The 26755-nt window shown below is 35.3% G+C and overlaps 1 protein-coding gene across 1 annotated transcript in view; it reads right to left on the bottom strand.

Annotated features, from left to right (window-relative positions):
- Nucleotides 1–99: 99 nt before the first annotated feature.
- The window catches only part of LOC140662841 (uncharacterized), a 45466-nt gene continuing 18810 nt past the window's right edge, over nt 100–26755 (bottom strand). Inside the window, exons 12-21 of the mRNA XM_072886495.1 lie at nt 26547–26673; nt 25926–26387; nt 25675–25845; nt 24866–25000; nt 23957–24062; nt 19360–19538; nt 15412–15575; nt 13456–13657; nt 8688–9067; nt 100–6538 (exon numbers count right to left, since the gene is read on the bottom strand). Of these exons, the coding sequence (XP_072742596.1) occupies nt 6235–6538; nt 8688–9067; nt 13456–13657; nt 15412–15575; nt 19360–19538; nt 23957–24062; nt 24866–25000; nt 25675–25845; nt 25926–26387; nt 26547–26673 (2230 nt within the window). The 3' untranslated portion in view covers nt 100–6234. The remainder of the gene's footprint in view (nt 6539–8687; nt 9068–13455; nt 13658–15411; nt 15576–19359; nt 19539–23956; nt 24063–24865; nt 25001–25674; nt 25846–25925; nt 26388–26546; nt 26674–26755) is intronic.

The following is a 26755-nucleotide window of genomic DNA, read 5'->3' as shown; positions in this document are numbered from 1 at the left end:
CGCTTCTTATTATATATAAATGCATAATAACAGTCCTCCTCGTCCATCGGCATCTTTGGTGTAGGATTGGAGGGTGTGGAATATAAAGAAAGACACCTATGAAGAAAAATCCAAAATTTATTCGAAATGTCTAAATTATGTGTAGTATATAATACTTGAAATAGATTATCAGTAATATGTTTGGATACTACTTGACATAATACTTTACAATCGTACAGTGATTCGTTGATATGATAAATTGTAACAAAAGTATAATAGAAATCCGAAAGTAGGTGAGTGCTCCGCCAGATAATTGCATGGTAGGCTGAGCAAAACAATTTTACGATTGTATCGAGATCTATATAAATGTAGCAGTCTATGTTGAAGTGAAAATGATTTTAATTTTTGATAATTGTGTATATGTGTGTGTGTAATTGTATACATGTGTATAAAGTAACGCGTTCCACTTTTGCGTGAATGATATTTGACAGTGTCAAATATCAAAAGTCTTAAAAAAGTTTTAAATAAAAAATCTTCATAAAAGAAATGAAGAGAAAATACTGTATGTTATATTTTAAAACCGAGACAATTTTAGTGTGATAATATTATTGTTAACGTTTAATGAAGTTTTTAATCAAGTAAAATTGTTAATTGTTAAATTTTGCTCACAAAATTGATAGTAAATTAATGAAATCTTCAAAAGGAGAAATTAGTAAGTTAATTATGAGATAGTTTATAAAATATGAATAATTATAATAACCTTATAATAAATTTGCATCGCTTCTATTTGAGCTTTAAACATGATATCTAAATACTATTAAACTCTCTTTATATTTTCTTTATACCCTGTTTTTTTTTTTTTTTTTTCGATTCTAGTTGAAAAGATTATTAAAAATTATGTCTCACTCGTATCTCAAGTAGAAGCGTTGCTACACACATACGTATCTATTTTATTAAACTATCGCTAATATTTTCGCTAATATTATCATTAACCTTAGCGGTTTTCAAGATCGTCGTTTAATCTCCTGGAGAAAATTTATGATATGCAACTGCTAAAATTTTTATTATTATTATTATTATTATTATTTAATAATTTTAATTAATTTATAAAAAAAGTTTCTAACAATTTCTTTGTTATTTTGATTAATGTATAAAAGATTATGTTTTTAAAATTCCAATAAAACACAAAAATATTTTGAAAATGTATTATTACCAATTTACAGTATCACAATGATCTCTGTGAGTTAAACGATGGTCGTCGAAAATACTGAATATCGTAATACATTGTTCGCACTTATCAAACTGAATATTTTTTTATCTTTAATTCTTTTTTTACGGAGCATCGCAATAACTATATACGGCTCCCTTTGATAATAATAAAAAAGGCACATGCAAAGTACACCTAATATAACCCATTATTTAATATAGATGAATATAGATTGCGTATTCAATGATAAGCTTGATGCGATCGTTACAATATTATCAAGTATTCCTTCAACCGCGTGCATGTAAAATAACAGAATAGATAATAATATAAGTAACGTTTTGATTTTTCAGGTACTTTATACATATTATTATATTTCATGTGTATAATAAGGCAGATAAAATCGTGTCGTGTTCACGAATGAAATATGTTTAAAATTCGTTATCTAAACAATTATTGTGTATGTGTTGTTACAATCGAAACCGCTTTAATTTAATTTAATTTTCTAAATTAAATCTTTATTATTTTCTTATGCTCTGCTCGAAAAAAAAAATATTTTCTCTTAATATGATTTAATTTTCATTATATTGCAACAATATGAAAGATACTGAAATAACATTTTAAGTAATACACATTGCATATAAAGAAAAAATGTGAGATATTTAATTACTTTATAATACTACAGTCGTAATAAATGTTATGTCTTCTATTAAATCGTAATACTTTTAAAGTGCAAACTTATACTTGATTATCGAGTCTTATTTTGGTCAAGTCAGAGTCTTTTCTTTTTCGAGCAATTTCGTTGTGTGATAATGGGAGACGACTGTATTGTTACATTAATATAGCTTATAAAAGCATTCGATGCCATTAAACATCAGTCGTTAGTCTCTTCTAACAAGAGACAACTAGTGATAGTCATTCGTTCTTACGACGACTCTCTCTCATAAGTACGTTTGTGTACTTTATTACTGGATAATTATAATTATCCAATAAATTCTCTTACGCTTGATAGCGTTCGATTTGTTCTTCATATGCATGTTCCAAGTTGGTTTTATTGCTAAAAAAGGAGAGTAGCTTTTTTACGTGGATATTATGTCTGAAAAAATAATCAGATGATCTCACGTCAGTCGAAAATTCAATTACTCTCTCGCGCCGCTAAATTATCAATCAAGATTCGTAAGAAATGGCGGAACTAAGATATATTCCCGTACAAATTAGGCCACAGGAACTATCTCGCAGATTGCTGGTCTCTCTAACTAGACTTTCGACTGTGATGTTCAAGAATGAAAAAAGAACTTTGTTTAATATAGTTTCGTTAGAACATCACGAAACTGTATTTGTATTAAATTACAGTCTTGATAAAAATCAACGTCTATTATAACGAAGACGATAGTCAAGATAGAAGACTATAATCGAAAGAAGACTATATCTCCACTTTCATTATACAATTAAAAAAACCTATGAGTTTCTCTTGAAAATTCATCTTACACGCGTCGTTACATTGGTTAAAAACAAAAACATTCGGATCAACACATTCTTCTTCTCGCGTATCTAACTTCCCTCACATAAATATGTATTTCGCGATTCATCTAACGCTCGTTATTCGAGATAATCGCTGTTATTTGCGATTTATTGCGACATGATAAGAGGGATGTACAAAAGTGCTGTCCTTTTATTATCCTGCCAACTCTCTTTCTTCAACGCGTCTCTCAAAGAGTACGTGTTATACTTTAAAATAAAGTATATAAAGCTCCTATATCATTGACGCGATGTTTGCATCGAAAGAATATGAAAGACACACTCGGCTTATTATATATAATGCTGTGTGAATTTCTCGTCGAAGAGATATCGATATTGAATAGTACAATATCTCTAGTTAATAGCAACTCTCTATCAAATCAAGTCGAAGCATAATAATGACTGTGACTACTTCGATTTCTCAAACAACCATAAAACTCTGCTCAACGAATATTCATTATTCGCAGCACACGGGGATATTCACGTAACATAAGAAAAATTATTAGCGACCACAATAGCACTCGATATGCTAGATCTTTCCTTTTGTCGGCAATAATAAATATTCACAAAGCTAACAAAGTAACGGTGATTTGATATTTAGCAAATGCATGTAATTTTATTTAAAAAAAGAAATACAGCTTCGATATTATTTCTTTCGTATCATGGTGTTGTTCAAAAATTTTAATCCACGCACAATATCAATTCACTATTACTTTACGTAGTTGCCATTGTTTTATTTTACATCGATTGTGTTCGCTATCTCTATGTAGTCCGCAAAATACCAAGATGGACTTACCGAAGGTAATCTCCTCTCTTATGAGGATCTCAAGATCTGCATAGGCATAGATCGGGATCGTTACGTAATACGCTTACATAGTAAGCATCGTGTAAATTGTAAGCTTGCAATAAAATTGGCCATAAGGCATTTCTCCTTTCTTCGTATCACGTATGTATGAGCACAAATTCAGAATGGTTATTTTTGGCATACAGACATGTATAAACCGAACCATTCGCTCTTTTACTCATATTCCCTCTCTCAAAAAGACTTTACAAAATAGATCTCCACAAATTACATCCTCCTACACATCATTCAGTATCAAAAATTCTCTCAATAACTTTTTTGAATAATGTTTTGTAAAAATTATTTCTCTTGTCGCGAAAATTATTTTTTCGTCTCTTAGCACACGCACAAAATTATTTCTTTTTCAATCTATTTACACTAGACACCATTTTACTCGCAACCCAAGTGCCTTCAAATATCAAAGACACATTCGTGAAAATAAAAAAAATCGATAATCTTTTTTTACAATTAAAAGCTCATGATAATCTTACATTAATGAATCGCGTTCATAATTTTAAACGACGCGTACGTATGTTTCTCTCGTGAAAAGCTCTGTGAATATGTGAGAAAATGACTAAAATTTATCACAATTTAAAATTTTTAATCATGCTAAACCAAATACATGATTATGAAGTACCGTTCGATTATATGTATATGACGTTAAGATTATCATCAGTATAAATTGGACATTATTATTATTCACATCGAAATAAAACAAAATTAAATAATAGACGAAAGATGCAAAATTTTTCAGGAATGCTATACACGTATGCAATAGATGCTAAACTGTACATACTATATGCGCATGCATCCAAATTATTAATGTGCTATATTTATTATTCACAATGCATGAAATAGAAATATTTTATATGTCGGAATAGAATATATTTTCTATCTGAAATCAGTGTATGTATATCAATTATCATGCATGGGTCTCAAAAAAAAATTTTATGCTGTTTTCCGAAAATTAATAGCATCTAATATAGCAACCTCTTTGAAATTAACCCTTACGATACACATATAGGTCATTCGTGTTCGATCGATTTCTATCTATTGAAATTTTTTAAAACTTCTAAGCGCGACCCGCTTCTTATCGCCGCCTAAAAAAAGTTTGTAGTGGGGGAAATCTCTGCGCGGCGCGGCGCGGCGACGGCGGCCTTCAGTTTCTCTGCGTATACGGGCACCGAGTTCAAATTTGAACTGGACTCCAATGACCCATGTGTTTATGCAGTGTGCCTTTTTCGTTTAAAGTGAAGAAAAATTGATAAAAATCAGTTTTAAGTATTCTATTTTTATTCTAAATTAATTTAAGGTCTAAAAACCTTAGAGTGATTTTTGTATATGTATATTGATTGTAAAAAGTTATAATTTTTTTAAATCAAATCACTCATTTACTCAACTTGTGGTTAATGTTTAGAGTGATTAAATTATATTACATCTTATTTTTTTCCAAAATGAATAATGGATATTTGTTCCAGAAACTTGAAAGTATTTTAACGAATTTTTACAGATTTTTTTGAATTAATTTAAATAAATGAAAGAACGATCGGATTTGAAATACCCATGTGTGTATGGATGAGGCACTTAAATGTAGTGTGTATCGTAAGGGTTAAATATCTCGTATAGTTCTTGTGATATACATATATCGAATAAAAAAAGATGTTAAAATTCGTTGTCACAAAAACGGAAACCACTAAAAGCGGTAATACGGGAGAACTTGCTTGAAACAAATAGGAAGCTTAATCTGGAATCCAAGTATCATTCCCCGATTAAATTCAATGTAAATGAACTTCCTTTCAAAACTGTATGAAGTCCATATTACGCTGTCGATCTTACCTCTTCTTCAACAAGAAAACTAAATATTATTCTTCGAAGAATAATATATAATATATGATCTGTATATATATACATATATAAATAAATATTTATACTTCAACAATAACATAAGCTGCTGACTCACACAGTTCAGAGCGACGAAAGAAGAGAGAAAAAATTGTACCGATATCGTAATGCATGTACTTATGTCGGCTTGTTCTTGACAGATACTAAAATACATATCTTCGAGAAGCAACATATCTGGATATGAACATTTTCAATTATGACGTTCGAGAGATTCGTGGCCACATTATCTTCGTGCAAATTTAATCAGTTGCTTAATCGCAAAGAAACTATTATACTTTTTCCACGCATAAAAATAGAAACGTAGCATTGATTCAAACTCAGAATATGAAATGTACTCTTCCTTTTCCTACATTATGTAGCTCGATTGAATATTTTTAATAAATTATACATATCATGATAACTCGTGGCCAGAGATTATGATTTTTTATGTCGATAAAATTTCGCGATATATAATTCGATAGTGAAATAAAAACCAAGATATACGCAAGGCAGTGGAGTAATCAGTCGTTTAGCATGCTGATGCATGAACATGTATTGCCTCTCGAATGCGTCACCGAATTCAGGCATTCAGAATTAAAACAACCTAATAATACGTCGCTAACGTCGCTCGCGAAAAAAATCGCGAACAACTTTACACCGCGGACTTAATTGTTCCAATTAACGTTGCCGCGCGTGTATCGGAACGCGGATATAATATTATACATTTTCACCAAAAAAAATCATAGATTCTTGGTGTCGATATTTTTTCGATTGCACGTATATTACGCGCATATACCTGCCGTATATTTCTTCACACGGGCGGCGGCCCCTTGGGATCGCGGGACCAGGTCGGGGACAACAGCGTAGATAGCGTAGTCTCGCAACAGTTTGGCTTCAAGAAGTATTCGACGCAGACGAGGACGACCTGCAGGCAGATAAGGGCGAAACAGCAGCATTGTGAACACTTGAGGATTCGCCAGATCCAGCTCCGAGAATTCGGCTCGTTGTCGGAGTTGTCGCCTTTGGCGATGTCAACGTTGCTCTTTGTGATTGGCATCGATTCCGCGTCGCTCTTGGCTGTGTCGGCATCATAATCGGATGCTTTTTTGCGCTTGCTAGAAAATAACGAAACAAAAAGAATATTTGGATAACCAAACCGATAAAAACTTGGACGTTTAACGCTACAAAGTACATGATAGTGATACATTTTGCTGTCTTGCTTTTATTTGAATTATTTTTAGTTTATTTTTTAAATCCTTATTAATCAACTATTATTTTATTATATTTTCATTTATATCATAACGTACTTTTTCGCATTCTTTTATATATTACATTATATTATAATATATTATGATATAATTACATATTATATTTTGTACATTTTTTATTTATATTATAACTTACTTGTTTTCTTGTCATGAATTTTATTTTCTCAAAGTCCTATTTGGATTATTTTGTAATAATTTAAATTATTATTTATTTTTATTAACATTTTATTATTTTATTTTATTATTTATATGATACGGTATTTTTCCACGCTTTTTTTATATGTTATAATATACATCGTACTTACTTTGTTGTCTTACTTTTTTCCTTCTTTTTCCTTCGAATTTTTTAATTTCAAATAATAATTTTATTTAACACGTATGACACTTTGATATAAATCTTGTTTCGTTGAATAATATGTTAATCCGCTAGTCAGACGTATAGTCGACTACTTTAGAGGAGAAACTTGAACGAGTTTGCTCGCAACTGCGAGAAATTAATTTATGCCGTCCCACGGGTCATGATAATACGAGTAAACCGGTAATAGCAAAGTTGGCCGGAAAATCAATTTGGAGATGCACGTAACTTGGAAGTTGCGAGATTGCGCTTGCAATTATATAGCTAGTGTTATCCTGCTTCTCCATTAAGATTACACATAAGTGCACGATTATTTAACTTTTCTGCGAATGTTCGCTCCATCTGCGCTTTAATTTGCAGACAGCAAGACGAATAGCTTAAAACATTCCGTTGCCGTTAAAATCTAACTGTTTACACTTTACGATGTGGAGGCAGATGAAAAAGAAGAAACAAAACGTGGTGAAAACCATCGATTGCAGAAAATGGTGCAGGGTTTTTATATCGTTTTATTTGTATTTTTTTTTTTTTTTTTTTTTTTTTTACGACTTGGTGTGGCAGATGCTTCACGCCCGTGAAAACTAAACCTATTATCACCACCACCGAGCGGTGATTGAACGGGGCTATAAAAACATCCTTAAAACAAAGTTAAATAAGATACGCGCCGTAGTGATAATTGGAATCTCAAGTAATTGAGTTGACGAACAACGCATAAGATTGTATTTGTCGAATGAGAGAAGTGATAAAAAAAAAAAAAACTCCATGCTCTCCACTGAGTTTCTGCGCGGTGGAACAGTGCGTTATTTAATTCACTTTCGAATCATTTGAATTATAACCATTATCGTTTTTTAATCAACATTGATGATCGCTACGATATAACGCGTATTTTTCTGGTATAATAATATTGCCGAGTATTAGAAGTCCGGAGGAATGCAAAAAATTACGGAAAATGGCGTAGCTTATGAAGAAAACTGCAATTCATTTTATCGTCTAAATTTTTTTTTTTATATTTTAAGATGTGCATAATCATAAGAGACGAGATGCACAGTCTCTTGCTCGGCAAAGTTCTTATATTCAAATGAGTAGCCGCCTAATGTCTGGCGCTATGGACCAACGACCTCGCGCGTCCCCACATCTAAATAGTCGCCTTCATTCTTCACTTCCCATTTCGACGTTATGCAAATGGAATGCGAGCGAGAAGAAGGCGTTTCTTAATCCCGCGCGAAGTCTCATTCTCAAATACTTCAATAAATTTTGGCGGGCATACTCGTTTATCCGATTCGATTCGATTGTCGTCTCATACAATAATGCAATATTAATTATTCGATCCTTAGAATAATATCGTTTATGTTTTCACGCGTAATCTTTATAAAATAATAATCTTGTTGGATAAAATTTGGAGGTATGATATCGGATCATCATAAGAAAGATCTTTCGGTCTCCCAGAGCCTTTTTCTAAATATCTGACCGACACTTTCAGTGTTCAAACTCGAAGGGAAAGTTGTTGCAAAGTAAACAAGTTCCTTTGTGGCTCGTCGTAAAGGAAAACAACCGAGCGCTTTTCTTATAACGGTCCAACGTTGCATCCGAGATATGTATGATAAAAATCGATAAAAATCGACGACAACAGTTGTTACTACTTACTCAACAGGATAATGAATCTGGTTGGCTGCCGTTCGCTTGGTGGCACGCGCGTCCATGCTCGCCGCAGCCGTGCGTACAATGAGCTCCCGGCACTGCTTTTGCAAATCGCGCAGCTCGCTCTCCGCGTCCTCGATCCTCTTCCGCAGTTCGACCAGGGCCTTGTTACCCGGCGCCAGTTGTGCCTCTAAGCTACGCGTTATTCTGCGAAGATTCGCTAACCTGTGCTCGCGCTTGCTCAGCTCCTGCTCGCTTCCGCTTCCGTCGGAGATGCCGCTGTCGGAGAGGGATCCGCCCTCCTGCGTAAGATTGCTCGCCGAAGTAACGGCAAATTTTACGCAGTGCACCTCCTCCGTCGTCGTGTCATTCAGCACCGCGTCATTCTGAAACATGACAATCACGAAGCGCGGATAGTTAACAATCTTTGTTCAACAAATATTAAATAATAAGATCTATACTCGTATTCATAGTCCTTCCTTGAGGAATAAGGATTTCTTGTTCCTCATTCCACGTTTCATAAACCTTCCTTGACCAAATAAGGAATCTTATTGGCTCCCTTATTTCAAGAAAGGTTACTACGAGCTTCCTTAAGGAAGAGATTCGACTTTTTTTTAGCAGATAATATCTGCGCAAAATATATCTTTAAAAAAGTTAGCTGTCGTCTGTTAGTGTAGCTGTCACATTTCAATTTGTGGCGTTATTCAAATTGAAAGTTTTCAATCCTTCTATTCATATATGACGGATCAACGAATTTTTAAATGATTCTGACGAGGGATTTCAGAATGAAAATGTAGATTAATATATATTAAATTATTAAATTAATTATTAATTATTATTAATATTATTAATTATTATTTAAATAATCATTAAATTCAAGAAAGTTTGCATACAGTTGAAATTAGTTGCGGATACCATAAAACGGTGCTGTTATAAAAATCACTAATAAAAATCCTTAAAATAGTCTTTCCTTTTAGAAGAAAGACTCGAGATCCATCTATGAAATAAGGAGGCCGGATATTCAAGAAATCCTTCACGGAGGTTTCCTCTACCCTTAAGATAAGGAAGGACTATGAATACGGGTATTAATGTATGAAAAGTGCAGTTTCTAACTAATTAGCGCAACATTTAGCTGTATCAATCGTAAAAGTAGTAAATCTTAAAAAGGAATCTTACAGGCAGATTTTACAATGAAACGGCAAGGTACGACGGATCGCGAGATTCCGATAAGTGCGGGTATACCCGGGAGAGGACACGATATCGAATATTGTATAATCCACTCTTGCGCATCACCGGAGGGCATCGAAAAGCGTATAAGACGATTATATAGAGAATGGAAAGAGAAGAGAGAGGGAGAAGGTAAAAAGAGACGAGGGTGTAAGGTGGAAAGGCGAGAATAACGCAGAGAGACGGTTAGATGCTAAATTGATCGCGATACGTCAGCCAACGTTTCGAAAGATTTGCATATACGATTTTCACGATAACCACTGCGAACGTACAAGGTTCCGAGATCTGTTCGAATTTTTTTATCGGCACGATTTTCCCTCTCCCATTTTCTCACGTATAAATGAATAAAGAATAAATCACTATATATTTTCGCAAGAGAAATATGCGTCTTGGATCAGATACGTTTGTACTATGAAAGAGCGACAGCATGGCGCGAATACTGGCGAGAATGCCAGTGGTAGCGGTCGAATAGTAGACAGACAGCCGAGAGAAAGAGAGAGAAGAAGGGTGGCTGTGTGGAAGAAAGGGTAGGTTTAGGCTGTTTGCAACGGTGGAGAGACGGAGGGAACGAGCCTCCGGTAATGAAAAGCGCGATCCGCATACCAAGTAGCAACCTTCAACCTAACCTATATATAAGTCGGTATATTCTCTCTCTCTCTCTCTCTCTCTCTCTCTCTCTCTTTCTCTTGTATAACAGATAGTAGGTACGAAGTGAGTCGAGACGGAATCCACGCTGGTCCGAAAGACCAATCACGCGCGAGAAAACTGCAAGCAACTTCTTATTTCCGGTTACATTCGCGAAACATATGTACATATGTACATATATATAATATATTATGCAACAAGATGTAAAATATCTCGCTTAAACCGCAAAAAAATCGACTTATTTATCTGCTGACGTAAAATCCGGAAAAGCCACAAGAACGAAAAAAAAAAAAAAAAAAAAAACGTGAAATTCCACGAAATTATTTGTACAAGTATAACTGTATATGTATTATTGAAACGATGAAAAAAAATGCAAAAAATCTTGTTCGAAAACATATCTTGAAATAGTATTTATTAAATAGCTACTGTTATACAAATAGAGAATCAAAAAGTGCGCGATTGATGAACTCTTGTTCGCGTAGCAAGAGAGAATTTTTGGTGACGACACAGACTACAAGCGTAGTCCGTGTCGTAGACCGGACAGCCTCTCTCGTTTCCACCCCCCTCCCTCCCACAACGGCTGATATTAAATTTGTATTTTTACGCTGATTCCACGGGCCATTCCCGTACGTGACGCGAAAGGGAATCGTTCGGGCGATTAACGATCGGAGGTCCCTAGGGAGCCGCTGGCTCTGAGATGGCCAACACCCTCGACAGCAACTCGGACTCGCTGTGTATCCCGGCGCCGAAACTTATCTCCTCCGCTTCCTACACAGCAGCGGCTAATATTTTATTTACTACCTATCAAAACTTATGGATTTTTTTGCGGCTTGTAAACTTGCTGTCGACCCGGACTCGTCACGCGCTTCTATTAGTTTTGACGATTTCAGATAAAAATATGCACGCGATTCAAATACAAATCACATTTTTATAAAATATTGTTATAATTTAACAATTTATCATCGCGCCGCTGTCTCGGAGATAAAAGCGCAAGGAAATAAAGAATTGTAACGTTACAAGGAAAGGAAAGACTATAATGTCGAGTGCTTTATCGTAGCCTTCCCTCTTCTTCGGCTCTCAGAAGCAGGGATGGTTGGAGAAGGGAGGGGAGGGGAGGGGGGGGGGGGGACGAGGGATAGGTAAAGTCGAGAAGACTGTCGCAAGAGGAAGATGGAAGAAGAGAGGAACAAAGAGAGAGAAAAAAGGAGAAGCGTAATGTCAAGTGCATGAAATTATTCCCTCGAGTGCTGTAGATCGGCAAGACTAAGAACTTTCCGGATTATACCGCCTTGACGGGAGTTTGAATACGTTAAAATATAGACGCGATACACATGGAAAGGAGAAGAAACGAGACGAAAGGAAAGGCTCCTATTATTGGTGAGAGAGTATTGTGTCGCGAGTCGTAAGTCTTCTTGACAGGCGAAATGAGCATAGGGACAATTGGAAATTGTTATGAAGCACCTACAACCGATACGTCGGCGTCGAGAACAAAGTCAGGTACAAGCTGTCAAAAATATCCTCTTATAGATAGAACAATATTATATCTCGTACCAATAATCGTTTTATAACAAAAAAAAAAAAAAAAAAGTTAATTTTCAAGATAATTAATTAACAATATTATCCAAGTCGCAATTTTGTATTAGGTGTGTTATAAATTATTATTTAATTCTCGTACTATTAATAATGTTATACAATTATAAATATTCGAACGGTGCATGATTCGATATTACACGAAGAGCGTCTTAGATACGCGAATCTCTAAAAAAAACCGAACAGTATACATCTTCCCGACAAGGTAAACGGGCAGGTCGATCGAAAATCGCGGTCGCGGACCTACCACCGTTCGCTGCACCTTCAACTATTCTCCTTTACGTCCATAAAGCAAAGAACCCAACGTAAAACGGGCTTGCCAAGAGATTTACTTTATATGCAAATTAAAGACGGATATGGTGGAAATAGGGGGATGTGATGGCGTTTAACGGAGACGCGATATCGACAAGTATCATCTGTCAAACGTACCCTTCCGACCTGGCCCCCTTCTTCTTTTTCCTCCTTCGAGTAACCTCGAGCATGTTCAGGCTAGTCGAAGATTTATGTCTTGACGGGCGTCATATGTGTATATGTAAGACAATATGTATATACACTCTCGTGTATGTGTAATTTTTATTTTCTAAATGATTTTAACACAGCTTGGCACAATTTAAATGATAAAACAAAAAACTAGAGATTTGCATACATTTTTAAAGCATCGTCGGATATAATAAATTTGATGGCACGATATGATTCGAGCAAGATATGATTTTATTGCTTAATAGCATATGTGCTAATCGAAAGAAGGAGAAGGTCGATACGATATCTTCACGGCAAATCTGTACCGCGTAATCCAAGGAACGCAATTTGCGAAGCGATTTAGCGTGACGTATCGGAAATACGGGATATACAATCCGCATTATAATCTCGCTTTCCTTTAGGTAAGTTACATCCCTGGGACCCGCGACTCTCCCAATCTATGCGGGGAAATGGTTTTATGCACACAAGCGATACCTCTGGGAACCGTTACCCCATCCACTCGGCCTTGAATAATTGCTAACAGCCATCTAACCGATTGAAAATCAAGAACGCGATGGGGATATCTGACAAACGATTTGGGAAAGATTTCGTAGTTTGCTAACTTTAATCCTGGGCGTGTTGAGAAATATCGTGAGCTACGAAAGTATTCGATAAAAATGATTTGCACAAAAAAAAAAAAAAAAAAAAAAAAAAAAAAATTAAAAAAAAACGGCGAAATGTAACTCAAAAATTCTTTAAAACTTTGAAAAATGATTACTATACGCACACAAAATTCTATTATAATAATTATTCAATTAAATAGATTAAAGATTTTTAATCGCGGAAACAATACCTGACAATTGATGTCTTGTCTCTCGGACAGAAGCCGGGCAAAGTGACTGACGGAGGAAGCGATTCTCGGAGTGGCACCCGCTTGCAGGGCTACGTCCAAGACCGCCAAAGATTCTTTGTCCCTCTGCAGAGCGGATTGGAGTTCGGCCAAGCATGTACCGAACTGTTGTACATCTTGCAAGGCGCGCAGCTGCTGATTACATCTGAAAAGAAAAGTGCCGATGCGCACATTTATAAACTGCGCCACATTGCAAAGCTATTTTACTGTAATGATTATACGGCTTTCTTCGCGTCACACTATAGATATTTAAAATATCAATATAATGTACACGACATAATATTTAAAAAAAATGTTAACACTTTGACAGAGACAGAGAGAAAAAAAAATCTCTTTTTCTTTATTTCGTTTATTTCATATGAATTATTCATTATTTCTGAAAGGGTGAATATAAAGAACGCGAAGCAAATTTGTGCAGAAAAATCATGCAAGTCAATACAATAAAAAACGGAAAGAGGGTAAAGCCGTTCTGTAAACATTAAGACGTCGAATTATTAGTGGGCCCTCCCTCCGGCACTATCGGCAAATAAAAACACTTTATTCCAGGTCAATCTCAACGTCCCTAGCGAATGTAGGAATGAATCGAAGAAGGCTGATTTTGTCTCTTTCCCGCATTGGCGTATTCGTCAGAAAGGTGAAAAGTTGATAAGTTTATCAAATACGGATATTTTTACAAAGTTGATAACAATTTTATATAGTATTTTTTTTTCATTTGTTAATAAATTATCCATTAATTGTGCGAATAATTCAAAAGGTTCGATAACTATTCTTTGTGGAAATCATCTCCCGCCACAAGAATAGAAGTGTCTCTCCATACCAAACGTAGGGATAGGATTGACCTCTGCAAACCCCAATGGGTCAGTGGTAAACCCCTTTGAATGGCCTAAACCCCTATCAAAAAGGGGACTCGAGTGCTCATATGGAAATTAAGAGGGGGTTGTAATGATCGCGCTAACTATTCTTTGCTTATTGCAAGTATCATTGCAAAAATATTATATCATTTTTTAAGACAGTTAATAATTTATGTGATTAAACAATCATAAAGAATCGCAGACTTTTAAAAAATTTCTTATGACTAAATTAATTTCGATAATATTAAATATTTTTATATACATATAGAGATGGCTAATTTGTAAATTAAAATTACTTACATTTTTAAAAATTAAAACTAATTATGTATAGATGAAAATAGAAATTTATAGTTAAAAAATTATTTATAAAAGAAATAAAAAGATGTATAATTTATATTCCATGCCAATAAAAAATCGATAAGGTTGATAAAAAAAAAATATCGTAGAGAATTGAATATTGCATTGACCCTTTGAATGCCGATCGGTTCGCTTTTCTGTCGGAGCCGTCACGTAGAAAAGGTCCGTGATTAAACGCGATCTCCGTTAAAGCTAGTAATCCCGCGACACGGGTCAAAATCCCAACGAGAAGAGCCCTTACTGGCGGTACCTATGCCGCTCTCGGTTTCCGCTGTTTGCTTTGGTGGCTTCATTACCTCTCAAAATATTTGCCTAACGTCACACGTCGGCCGGCAAACGGCCAGCCAATGATCCAGTACCGACTATTCTGTACGGGATATAAAACATTGAACCCCGTAGTTAAGATATACTCCAAATTAATCAAGGAAACTATCGAACCATTTCTCGTATTAATGTAGCGTAATTTCTCCAAAATCCACATCGCGTCATGTATTAATAGGCTTTTATTCATGAAGAGGAATTTCTAATTGATTAAATTTGTACGTTGATAAAACAATCAAAGTAAAGCGATATAAACGTGTAGTTTACAATTTAAGTAGAATACAGTTTATATACAAGCTCTTTTGTTTTATTCTCAAAAATTGATTTAAGAAAGTTAAGTGATATAAAATGTGCAAAATTGATCACTCACTTTTGCAAGGTCTCGTCGTATATCCTATAAAGATCCGCCACATCGTCCTTGAGGGCTGTGCAGATTAAGGGCGCCGAAGCACCGAGATCGGTGATCAGTCGATGCGCGGAGACATTCAACGCGAGCATCGCAGTCTTGCGGTCATTCAGAACAGCTATGTCGGCCTGCGAACATAAAATATACATTTTTAGTAGCTGGTTGGCTCGTCTAACTCAAACGAATTACCCGCGCGGTGCAGGGGCAAACGCGCAGGGGTCGCTCGAGGGTGAAGGTGATGTATAAAGTGGCCGTGGACTAAGAACTCCTGCTAAGAACAGATACACGTGGTAGAGATCTAAGTGAGATACTTTTTTTTATGTACCGTATAGTTCGAAACATCGAAATACTTTCTTGACATGTATGCCGATCGACATAACATTCCGTGATTTATTTATCCTCGTGTCTCCTAAATTGATTTTTGATACGCAAACGTATAAAAGAATCAACATTTCGTACTTGACGAACGCATGATCGACGAAGATGTAGCACGTCGATATAGCAAACACCGTTCGGTAGTCCTCCGGTAGAAGAGAAGGAAATTACTTTTAAAGAACGGAAGAGACGAGGCAGAGGATATAAGACGCGCGAGATGACCGCAAGGACGAGCTTTACGAGCTTCCCTGAGGTCTCCTCCTCGTCACGCGATGAGCGAGAGAAATGGAACGGGGAAGAGAAGAGAAACGCAGAGCTCTCGTTTTCGTTCTCTTACACGTCGCCCTACGTCGCCGTCGTAAACCTGGGTTTATTTATGCGGTCCTCGTCGGGTAGCGCGTCCCGCGGTAGGACGACGGGGATGTGACAACGTGACGTGGTTACTGCATCGTACGCGTGTTCCTACAACCCTTATATTTAGCTATGCACTGTCGCTGATAAATACTAGTTTGCAGTATTTTAAATGACAGCTCGATGATACTGGCACTCATTGGTGTTTCTTTTTTTTTTTTTTTTTTTTTTTTCTCAAAATGAAAAATTTTAATCAAAATACACAACTCCTCATTCCCGTCATTATAAGCAGCTGGCAGTTAGTCGTCTAGGTTTTGTTTGTGTCGTCAAGCGGGGCAAATCGCGCGATGAAAAGGAGAGCGGGTCCCCAACGCGGGTGGTTTTGCGAAGTGCGCGGCGTGGATTTGCTCCGCTGTCCGGCGAAAAGTGGTTGTCATTGATATTCCGAACGCATAGCAAAGGCAGAAGCGACCGCGCCGCTTCTCCCCTCTTTTCGTAACCACCCTCCTGCTGCTGCTGCTGCTGCTGCTGCTGCTGCTACGCTTCTCTTCGTCGCTGCTGCTGCCACCGCCGCCATCAGCATCAACGACGCATAACCAGCGGCAGCCACCACCATTCTACCCTTGCTCGTCCGCCGAGGCCCTCGCAACGCAGACACGCACATTCCGATCTAATTCAATTTCCAATCAACAGCCAATCAATTGATTCGAATTCGGTATACACAGCGGTCGCTCTGCGCGTTCGGGACCTGCATGTCTATGAGGCCGTCCCCCGTCCCGGTCATACCGTCGAGCACGTACCCCGTAAAAGTAGAGAATTAGCTTTTTACGTCTCGTAATTCCGCGATACTAAGTGGAACGGAGATCCACTGCCAGTATTTTAATTGTGCCACGTAGCCCCCTCATAGTATCGCGTTCCACACGTTTCTTTTCGCTATGATGCAAGAACTCAACCTTGCAAGAATAAATGTTAAGAAGAGAAATAAAAATAAAGAGAAAGAGAGAGAGAGAGAGAGAGAGAAATTTTCAATTTTAAAATAATCTACCACAATAAATTAAATTTTGATATGATAAAGTGCCGTCATATATGCAATATCAATTTTCAATTTAATCCAACTGAGAGATTGTATTAATTGCAACTAACGTTTCATCGATTCTTCACATCTGAAACAAAATATCTTTCGCAAAATTATCGCATAAGGTTGATTGAATAAAGCGTAAAGTTCTACCAATGAGAGCGAATTGTAACGGTAAATATTTATCCGGATATGACGCAATAGCATAATCAGCAGGTGACGAGCCTTGATCGAATCGTGTCGAATGTACGTGCCGCTGAATGCACACGTACAATGTCCCAATAGTGTGCCGCTTAGCGATGCATAATACATAACGAAACGTTCAATCCTGTCTCGCGCGCGTCAATCTGTATTCGCTCGCGCAGTTGCGCTTTTCGGCGCCGCGCGGCCTGCATTCCAATCGCCAAACTCTCCACGTGCGTCGCGCCGGACAATCATCCACGATATGTAATCAGTTTGTTGACGGTCTCCTCTCGCGCGAGCACGCACGCCCGCACGCACGACTACATTGATGCGCGTGTGCGTTTTCGAACGTGACCGCATCGCGTAATATTAATGTAGTCTACGGAACACACAGTTTTTTGGCTAAAAATGTTTGTAGAGTAAAGCTATAGTTTCCGCAAACGAATCTTATGGCGTCAAAAAATAAAAAATAAGAAAAATTAAAAAAAAAAAAAACAAAAATTCGTCCCGTCGAGGATTTCGGGGACCTTAAGCATGAGATCGTAAACGAGACATGTAAAACAAGAATGCGGCTTTCGTTCAAGTCCGGCGCGGATCGGCGCGAGCTTACACATACACACACGTCTCGTGCATAATGCAGCAGAGCGACGAGTTCACCCGGCAAATGTTGGACGCTAATACATCTTGATGATAGATAGGGAGCATGTGTTTGGTCTTCGCAATGAGGCTGGGGAGGGTGCGGAGGATATTGCGGGGGTGCGGCAGGGAGAGGGGAGATGGCTTCCACGGAGGGCTTCCACGGTAGGGCTGGTGGATGTGCCGGGGAGGATCGGGGGATGACTCTCGGGAGGGGAGGGGGGGAGGGGGGAGTTGGAACCTCCACCGAGGGGGTTGGCTAGGTTCGCCGGCGTTCGCTCTCCGCGCGAGTTGCGATGCCGAGCACGTCGCCGTCAGACGAGCGTACGTGCGACACGAGTACGCTTTTACGCCACTACCTCTGCCTCCTCTGCTTGGTTCCTGACTGCTCTCTCCCGCTCTCTTTTCTCTATCTCTCCGTCTCCACCATCGCCTCCTCCGCTCCCTCATCCCTCAGTTCGCCGCCCTCGCCCACTTTCATTTTGTTCCTCCTCCCCGATCGCGAGCTTTCTGCCTGAGCTTCTGACTTTTCTGTCTTACCCGCCGCGTACCGGAGACATTTCCAATAACGCGCTCCCTTATTTCGATTCGATTTCCAAAGAACTTGGAGAAATTCGTTAGTAAGCCGCGTACGTCCAAAATTGAAATTGTTTTTCGAATTTTTTAAATCATCAACTCAAATATCTCTAGTAATATCTTCATATATCAAAATTCGTTAGTGTTATCTCACAGCCTCTAAGGCTGAATATTCTGATGCTGTAATTTGAAAAAATTTACTTTGTTGTTAAGAGTGCATATAATGCACATATCTTTTTACATCTTTTATTTAATAAATATATGTTTTTATTCGATTAATATTAAATTAATATCAACTAATACTATTTTAGATAATCATGTCATTAAAATATTATAAATAAAAAACAATAAAGAACGAGAGAGAACGAGAAAGAAAGGGAGGAGAGAGCGATGGAGAAGGGATCTGTGCCGTATCAAATATCAATCGAATCGCAATAGAAGATCTCTTCTACAGCAGAAGAGGATATAACTCTACTGGTATATTTACCGACAGTGCACGCACTGTACAATATGCTTACTGTTGATAACAGCTATCTACGTAATATCATTTTGCACAAAAAATAAAACTAAATTACATCTAAGAGAAAACGGAAGTAATATATACATATATGCAATCCAATTAGAATCCAACTTAGAATCCAAAAAGAATTATAAATGAACTTTTTTTTACACTTATATGTGAAATAAATTATATATAATATTAAAACGGTACTTACAGCAATCCTATTAATACGATCATCGAGCAGATGTGGCTCCAGAACGATTTCATAATCGAAAAGTCGATCATGTATGACTTTAAATCTTGTTCGCATGGTAGCCAGCGCACGATGAAGAGTGCCAGCCGTTTGCGCCTGCTCGACTCGCGATGCCAAAGTCTCCCATCTTTCAATCATACCTAAATAAATTGCACAATTCAACACATTAGTATAACAAAATATTTTTTCAAACAAATAATGTTTTACCTTGTATGATTAATTTCTTTTTTAAATGTCTATTTATATTCAGATAACCAAAGATGAATTCTGAATATTAAGTGTTTTAAATATGAATTATTTATAGAAAATTAAAAATTTTATTATTTTTTTTTTCTTATCAAAATAATTTAAAAGACATGTATATAGTTTCTAGTATAAAAAATAAAACATAATGCTATCATATATATTAATTTAATACATAATAATACATTAAACTTCATATTTGTCTATATCAGTACAAATGACGATAATTTAACATTTCTAACACTCATGCGTGCATTCGTGCGATTAACTGTATCCTTTTTTTCTTTCTTTGGCAAACTCACAGGAAACAGGTGAAAGGGAGGAAACCAACAATTATTATCCTATATGTTTTTTCGTTTCCAAGCTTCTTGAAGAGCTATACTGTTATTCGTATAATAACGGTGTTCTGTGACGATTTATATACTACTCATCGACCGGTTATGTAAAACGATTGTGAATAAAAAAAAAAAATCTTAAAAGGTCAAGAGGCTTTACATCTGTACTGTACGACTTTCGTGACCTCTTTTCTGTTGGTCGCTTTCTTTTATGGGGGCCATTTTTTCCATATAAAAATCGCATTGTATACAATGCAAATGATATAAATATAGTCGATAAAAAAACAAATATTAATTTGAATAAACGCAGTGTATCATAACGTTTTACTAATCCCTTTCGATATATGGTGTTTGTGTTTGCATCTGAAAGATCGTTGATAAACACAGAAACGTTTGAGGAAAAAATGTAGAAAGTATCGTGTGTTTTGATCTACAGGATATGACGTACCGTACGGAACGCAGCGTGAATGTAATAGCGCGTCTAACAAAACTCACACGTGGTGCATACGAGATACATATATGCACCGTGTGATCGTATGCTTCGTCGCATATGATTGCTAGAGCGTAAATTGGCATCGAGTGCATCCAGTCCGCCCATACGTTTTTAAACGATGCAACCCACGACGCCCCTTTCGCGGAAACGACATATGCCTATGAATTAACGACAAACTCAACGTATTAATATAACGTACGGTTGCTATTTATAAAAGATAGTAAAATAGATCAAAGTAAGAAACTTGCAAGTTTCGCATTGAATGCAATATAGGTACGCGATGGATAAAGATTTTTACCCAAGCCTCGCGTTTCTGAAATGTTTCAACACGATACAGAAACGATAACTTTCCCGAAACTAAATGCAATTTCGTTTTGGAAAAGTGGAGCGACAATTACAGACACGATTGTCGAGAGTTAACGCGCAGCCGCGACGTTTGAAACGACGATATCACGAGAGACAGGATGATTGATGGATTTGGCATGTAACGGATTTGTGATGTTACACGGGTACTTATATCATTGTTCCCGACAATGCAAAGTTCCGGGAACATGACGGCTAATATAACTGTTGCTCTAATATAAGTGTACACAGAAAAAAAGTAAGTGTCAAATCAAAATACGCAACAATTTATAAATCTTCTTAGAAGAATTTAAAAATCTTAAATGTCAACAATATTATAATCTTATTTCAATACTACAATTATCATTTCAAGAATAAAATAATTATTTTAACTCTAAAAAAATTATAATCTTCGATTTGAACATGTGTTATTTTCTATCCCACATTTTTTCATTTCCAATCAAGAAAGTTATTCTTAAATAACAAGAATATATTTTTTTTGGTTGAACTATATAAAATGTCTTCATCCAAGCAAATTTTCTTTATTTAACGCAATATAATCTCATTTCAAGATTTACATTTTGAAACTAAAGATATTGTCAAAGTAAGAATACTTTTTTTTTCTATGTAGCATTAGATTGTGCGCCATAATGTTTCAAATTTAAAAATATAAAATAAAAGAAGAGAAAAAAAAGAGATAAAATAAAAGAAGAAAAAGGGAGAGAAAAAAAGAAATGCACAAAATTTGAAATACACGCGCCGTTTTAAAATGACGACTCTTATCTCAATATTTTCTAACATAATTTTACATATATGAATGTATGTATGTGTGTATAGTTTTAAATATTTATGAATTTTATTTATATATGCAATCATTTTTTTCATATTTCCGTTGTTCTGGAATAAATGAGCCGTTCGTACAATAATTTCACAATTGTTAGCGCAATTATCACAATGATCAGCAGTTATTGCTAATGATATAAGAGTACAAATCCTTTCGTGTTGTAACAAGATATGATAAAAGAAATTTTCGTTCGAAAAAATCGTGCAGAGCCATCAGAAAAACCGTTCTCTCCTTTCGCGTAAACATGGCGGCAATTATATTAGAAAAAGAACCGTAAAACGTTCGGAGAAACCGCTCGGTAACGAACGTTCACCACACTAATACATGTTATAAGAGAGACTTTAAATTATCGATTGCGCGAGGATAAATGTTCATGATTAATATGATACAAAACTATGTATACGTAACTGTACAAGCGGGCAATAATAATGAGACAATTATGACGAAAGCAATAGATACGTACGCAAATCGCTCGAGGCTATCTTCTCCCTTTCCGCGAGCATTAGAATGAGTAGCGTTGTCGGAGCGAAAAACTCGATGAAGTAACGGGCTTTCTTAAATACACGTCGCGTCGATCGTTCGGAACGCGTGATATTTCTTTTTTAGGGAATCGTGACGCGAGAGCTAGATAAAACACTACGACCAGCGAACGCCCGGTGACGTCCGAACTGATCCGAGCGCATCGAAACACTGCGACGCATTCGCGTTCGCGGGCGCGAGCACTGTGATCCCACGTGACACCTGAAGGTAACCGCGATACGCGAGCGAATGAGCAGCGAGATGCGCTCGCGGTAGCGCGAAATCGTCGTTTTTCTACACTCTCTCTCTAATAATAAGGAAGAGTCGTTAGTTCATATAAGGTATGAGAGAGAGAGAAAGAGAGAGACTCTCGGATCTACGATCGCGAGAATGCGTGTCCACCTACGCGCACCTTGGCACCCACATGCACGTGCTGTCAGAGATTTAATTAAATTTACGATCGAAATAAATTTGTCGTTAATCTCCTTGACTTGACACTGATCCCTGTTTAGTGCGAACCCGAATAATAATCGAAAGTTTTTAGCGAATTATTAATGACTACTAATGACGGTGCGTCTGGAATAAGAAATACCTGCAGCGAGGAAATTTATTTATAATGTGACATTTCATTGAGAGTTTAGATATTTTCTACTTTCCCCGGATATTAGATTCAAACTACGTTGGGTAGAAAGTATATAGTGACGTTTCTCTTTAACGTCAATTTAAATTTTTGCATTAGCGCGTGATTGTGCGTTACACAGTTTATTTTAATTGTGATAAATGTATTTTGCATTAATTTTTATTAATAGATAGATAATATTAAAAATACGCATTTTTATGAAGAGATATTTAATTCTTATTATATATACTCATTGTCTCGCTTAATATTCTTTTTAGTGTAATTTTTTGCTTTCTGTTTTACAATTTTACGTTATTCCTTTCACCTCAATTTAAAACAAGTAGACATAAATCTGCAAAGTTAGTAAAACCGTACTGTAAACACCGTATTTATTGAATAATAATTACAATTGTTACACAAATCGCGCGCATTAAAATAATATAAAAGATATTACACATGCTATTATTTTTATAACACAAATGAACAGATTTATTTAAAGATATTCATTACATAAATAATAAGAGAAATAAAAATATATATATATATATAATAAAAATGTATAGTAAAATAAAATAAATATATATAAATATATATATATATATATATATATATATATATATATAAAATAATTATAAATAATATTAAAATCGAATTCATGCTTTTTTAGTTCTTTTTCTTCCAAGTCTTTACTAATTAAATAGTTTACGAGTCGTGCACACGAACAATAAAGTAGTCGAATTAAGTCAGTTTCGCAATGATAGTAAATTACAGTTAATTTTAGCACAGAAGAATACAGTTACTTTTTTTAGTATATTTATAAGACAGAATTGTAAAATTTTTACACAATAAAATTACGCACACTCAAATTTTCGTTATCTATCTGCCCGTTTAAAAAAATAAAGACGATTGTACTGATAATATAAGATAAAAAAATAGATACAATGAAATAATGCGATTGTGTGTTTCACGCCTCTTTGTACAAATTTAGCTTTTAATTATATGTGTATTAACATGCAATAATATAAAAATTTCAGAAGACAGTTTTATCGTATTTTATCAGAAAAAATAAGCAACAGAGCAAGTTTTCTCAGGCCAAAGTAACAAGTACAAAGCGATAATAATTATACAGAACGATATAAAATTAATTAACTGATTGTACTCACCGCGAACTTGTTTCAAATATTTTTCATTTCGCAAATATCCGTTCTGTGAGTCCAATACAGTCTGCAAACATCCTAAGTTTTCTTTACACGTAGACTCCACTTCGGCCTATTAGAGATAGAAAGGTAAACTCGATTAACTATTATGTCTGCAGTGTCATGATACATTATCATGATACAAGTCGAATATAAAGTAATGTATTTTTATTGATCAATTTATTACATTATTTTATTATCGTAACTAATATATATAAATAAAAAAAATAGCGCGCGCATTTTAATCTCTTCCTACAATTAAATAATTATGATAGTTTATCCGAAAATAATGCATGATTTAATGACATTTGCTAAGTAACATTTTTAATAGAAGAAAAAGAGAATAATAACAAAATAATGAAGAAATAATTTTAAAGATTTTGAGAGGAAGATAACTATTATTATCTCAGTTTTTTCTTTGAAGAAAAAATAACATTGATAAACTGCAAACTTTAATATAAATTTAAAAAATTGAAATACAGATATACTTACAAATCTTATTCATATCACAAAAACACAATTTTTTATTTTTTAAATATAAAATATAAAAATGTATACTATAAAAAAGTAATTTGGCGTCTAATCAAACAATATGTGATACACGCTACTAATAATATAGGAAAAGAAATATAATATTATAACATAAACTTAAACTATGTTTTATATATTCATACATATATCCATGCATATTTATGATATGTTAAGATAATACAATTATGATAGGTTAAGATAATACAATTATCACCTATATAATGAAACAAAATAACGAATAAAACGAATAAGGGATAAAGCAAAAACCGTACTCCAAAAGCATCTATAATTTGATACACATACAGGAGGACATTCTATTGTAAACATTAGTAACAAAATACGTACGAGTTCTGCAGGAATCGCGCCATTGGATCTTACAAAAGAATTTTCAGCAAGTATAAGCTGTGATTGTGAATTTTCTACAATTTTTCGTAAATCTTCCTCTTCACTATCACTCTCTTCCGTACTATCGCCAATTTCCTAAAACACGATTAGAATTTCAGTACTGTTGATTACATAACGCACCACCTATTTATATTTTTTCTCTCGTAGAATACACACAATATTATAGATACACAATACACATATGTACCATACATAAATGCAAAAGTTATCATTTTTAACATTGACTTAGCTAATATTTTATCTTTCTTTCCCTTTTCTTTAATATTAATTCTTGATTATTTATCGATAATATTTCTATCGTTTTTTTATTTTAAGATTTACAATCTATCAATGTTATAAAATAAATATAGCTATTAAAAGCAACTTTAGAAGAGAGACATCACAATTCATATAATAGAAAGTTAGTATTACAATTTATATCGTAATCAAATGAGACACCTCAAACTTACACGGAATTAATAATTATATTAAGAAAAAATAAAACACTTCTGTATTGCTTGAAAAGTTTATTTATCGTGACTGTGATCTAAGTAATGCAGTAATGAAGATGTTTTATGAATAAATATTTCTATCAATGAACACAATAAAGAAGATGGCACAATATTCAAATAGATACATAAAAACTATTAATGTATTATGATTGAATTATCTATATATATAAGTTTTTCTTTGCAACATTTTTTCTTTGGTTTTTTCTATAGAAAGAATATGGACACTTGATCAAGAAAGAATAATAATGTAGGACCTACATGATATGTACGAATCTTAGGCAATGGCGAACTAGCAGGAATTGCGCTTATACTGGATGCACATTCTGATTGACTATCGAGGAAATTTCGATAATCATCTCCAAAATCCAATAATCGTCGAGCCATCTCTACATCTAATGGTTCACTGTAAGCTTCACTCATATACTTCTCCTGTAAATCAACAAATTGCTAAATATAGACTAATGCTTTATAAACATTTATTAAAAATGTTACACAATTTTTTGCATCACCTGATAATTATCCCAAGCCTGTTCGTATAACGAATTGTTACCAAGACTGTTCATCTCTACGTCACTATCTACATTTAACTGCTGACTGGTTAATTCTTTGCTATTCACTGCGTTACTCAACATATTATTATCGTAAGTGAGATGTCCTTGAGCACAATTATGATCTTCGCCTTCAATCTCCGACGTGGAAGCAATTGACTTGCAACAAAGTAGCCTGAGCGGTGTAGAATTATTAGCAAGCGACGTTTCTGCGTGTAATTGTTGATAGACAGTGCAGCCCGAGAAAGATCCGGATTTGACGAGAGTCGTCGAACGACTGTGGCAGTTTTCTTTCGGAACTGTATGCATTGTGCGACTTAGATTCATTTTACGAGACGAACGTTGCTGATTCGAACTACCATCGCTACCCGCCGAATGATTATTGGCATGTACGCTTTCCGAACTAGATTCACTTTTACGACCCTAAATAAATATAAATTGATAATTTATCATACATATAGTACAAGCTTGATCTATAAAATAGCTCAATGAGAAAAAGATACGTTTGACGAGCGTAATCTACAAATATTTTTATGTCAACAAATACTTTTCATGTCGTATATAATCTAGCGTTTCTCTTACCAAAGTCTTTTTACGCAACCTATTTTTCTTTCTGCGAAATGAAATATTTCTAACTACACGGTCATCAGGGCATATGAGAGACTCTTCTAACAAAGTAGATGTGGAATTAAATGATTTCCGTGTTCCTCTGCAATATAAATATATTCGGTGATAAGTTTTTAGTTGCACCAACAATATATTAGTCATTAATTAACACGAGATAAAACATG

This window comes from Anoplolepis gracilipes, chromosome 2, assembly GCF_047496725.1.
Source record: "Anoplolepis gracilipes chromosome 2, ASM4749672v1, whole genome shotgun sequence".
NCBI lineage: Eukaryota > Metazoa > Arthropoda > Insecta > Hymenoptera > Formicidae > Anoplolepis > Anoplolepis gracilipes.
The sequence above is the reverse complement of the archived record's forward strand: the minus strand, read 5'-3'. Positions and strand labels throughout refer to the sequence as shown.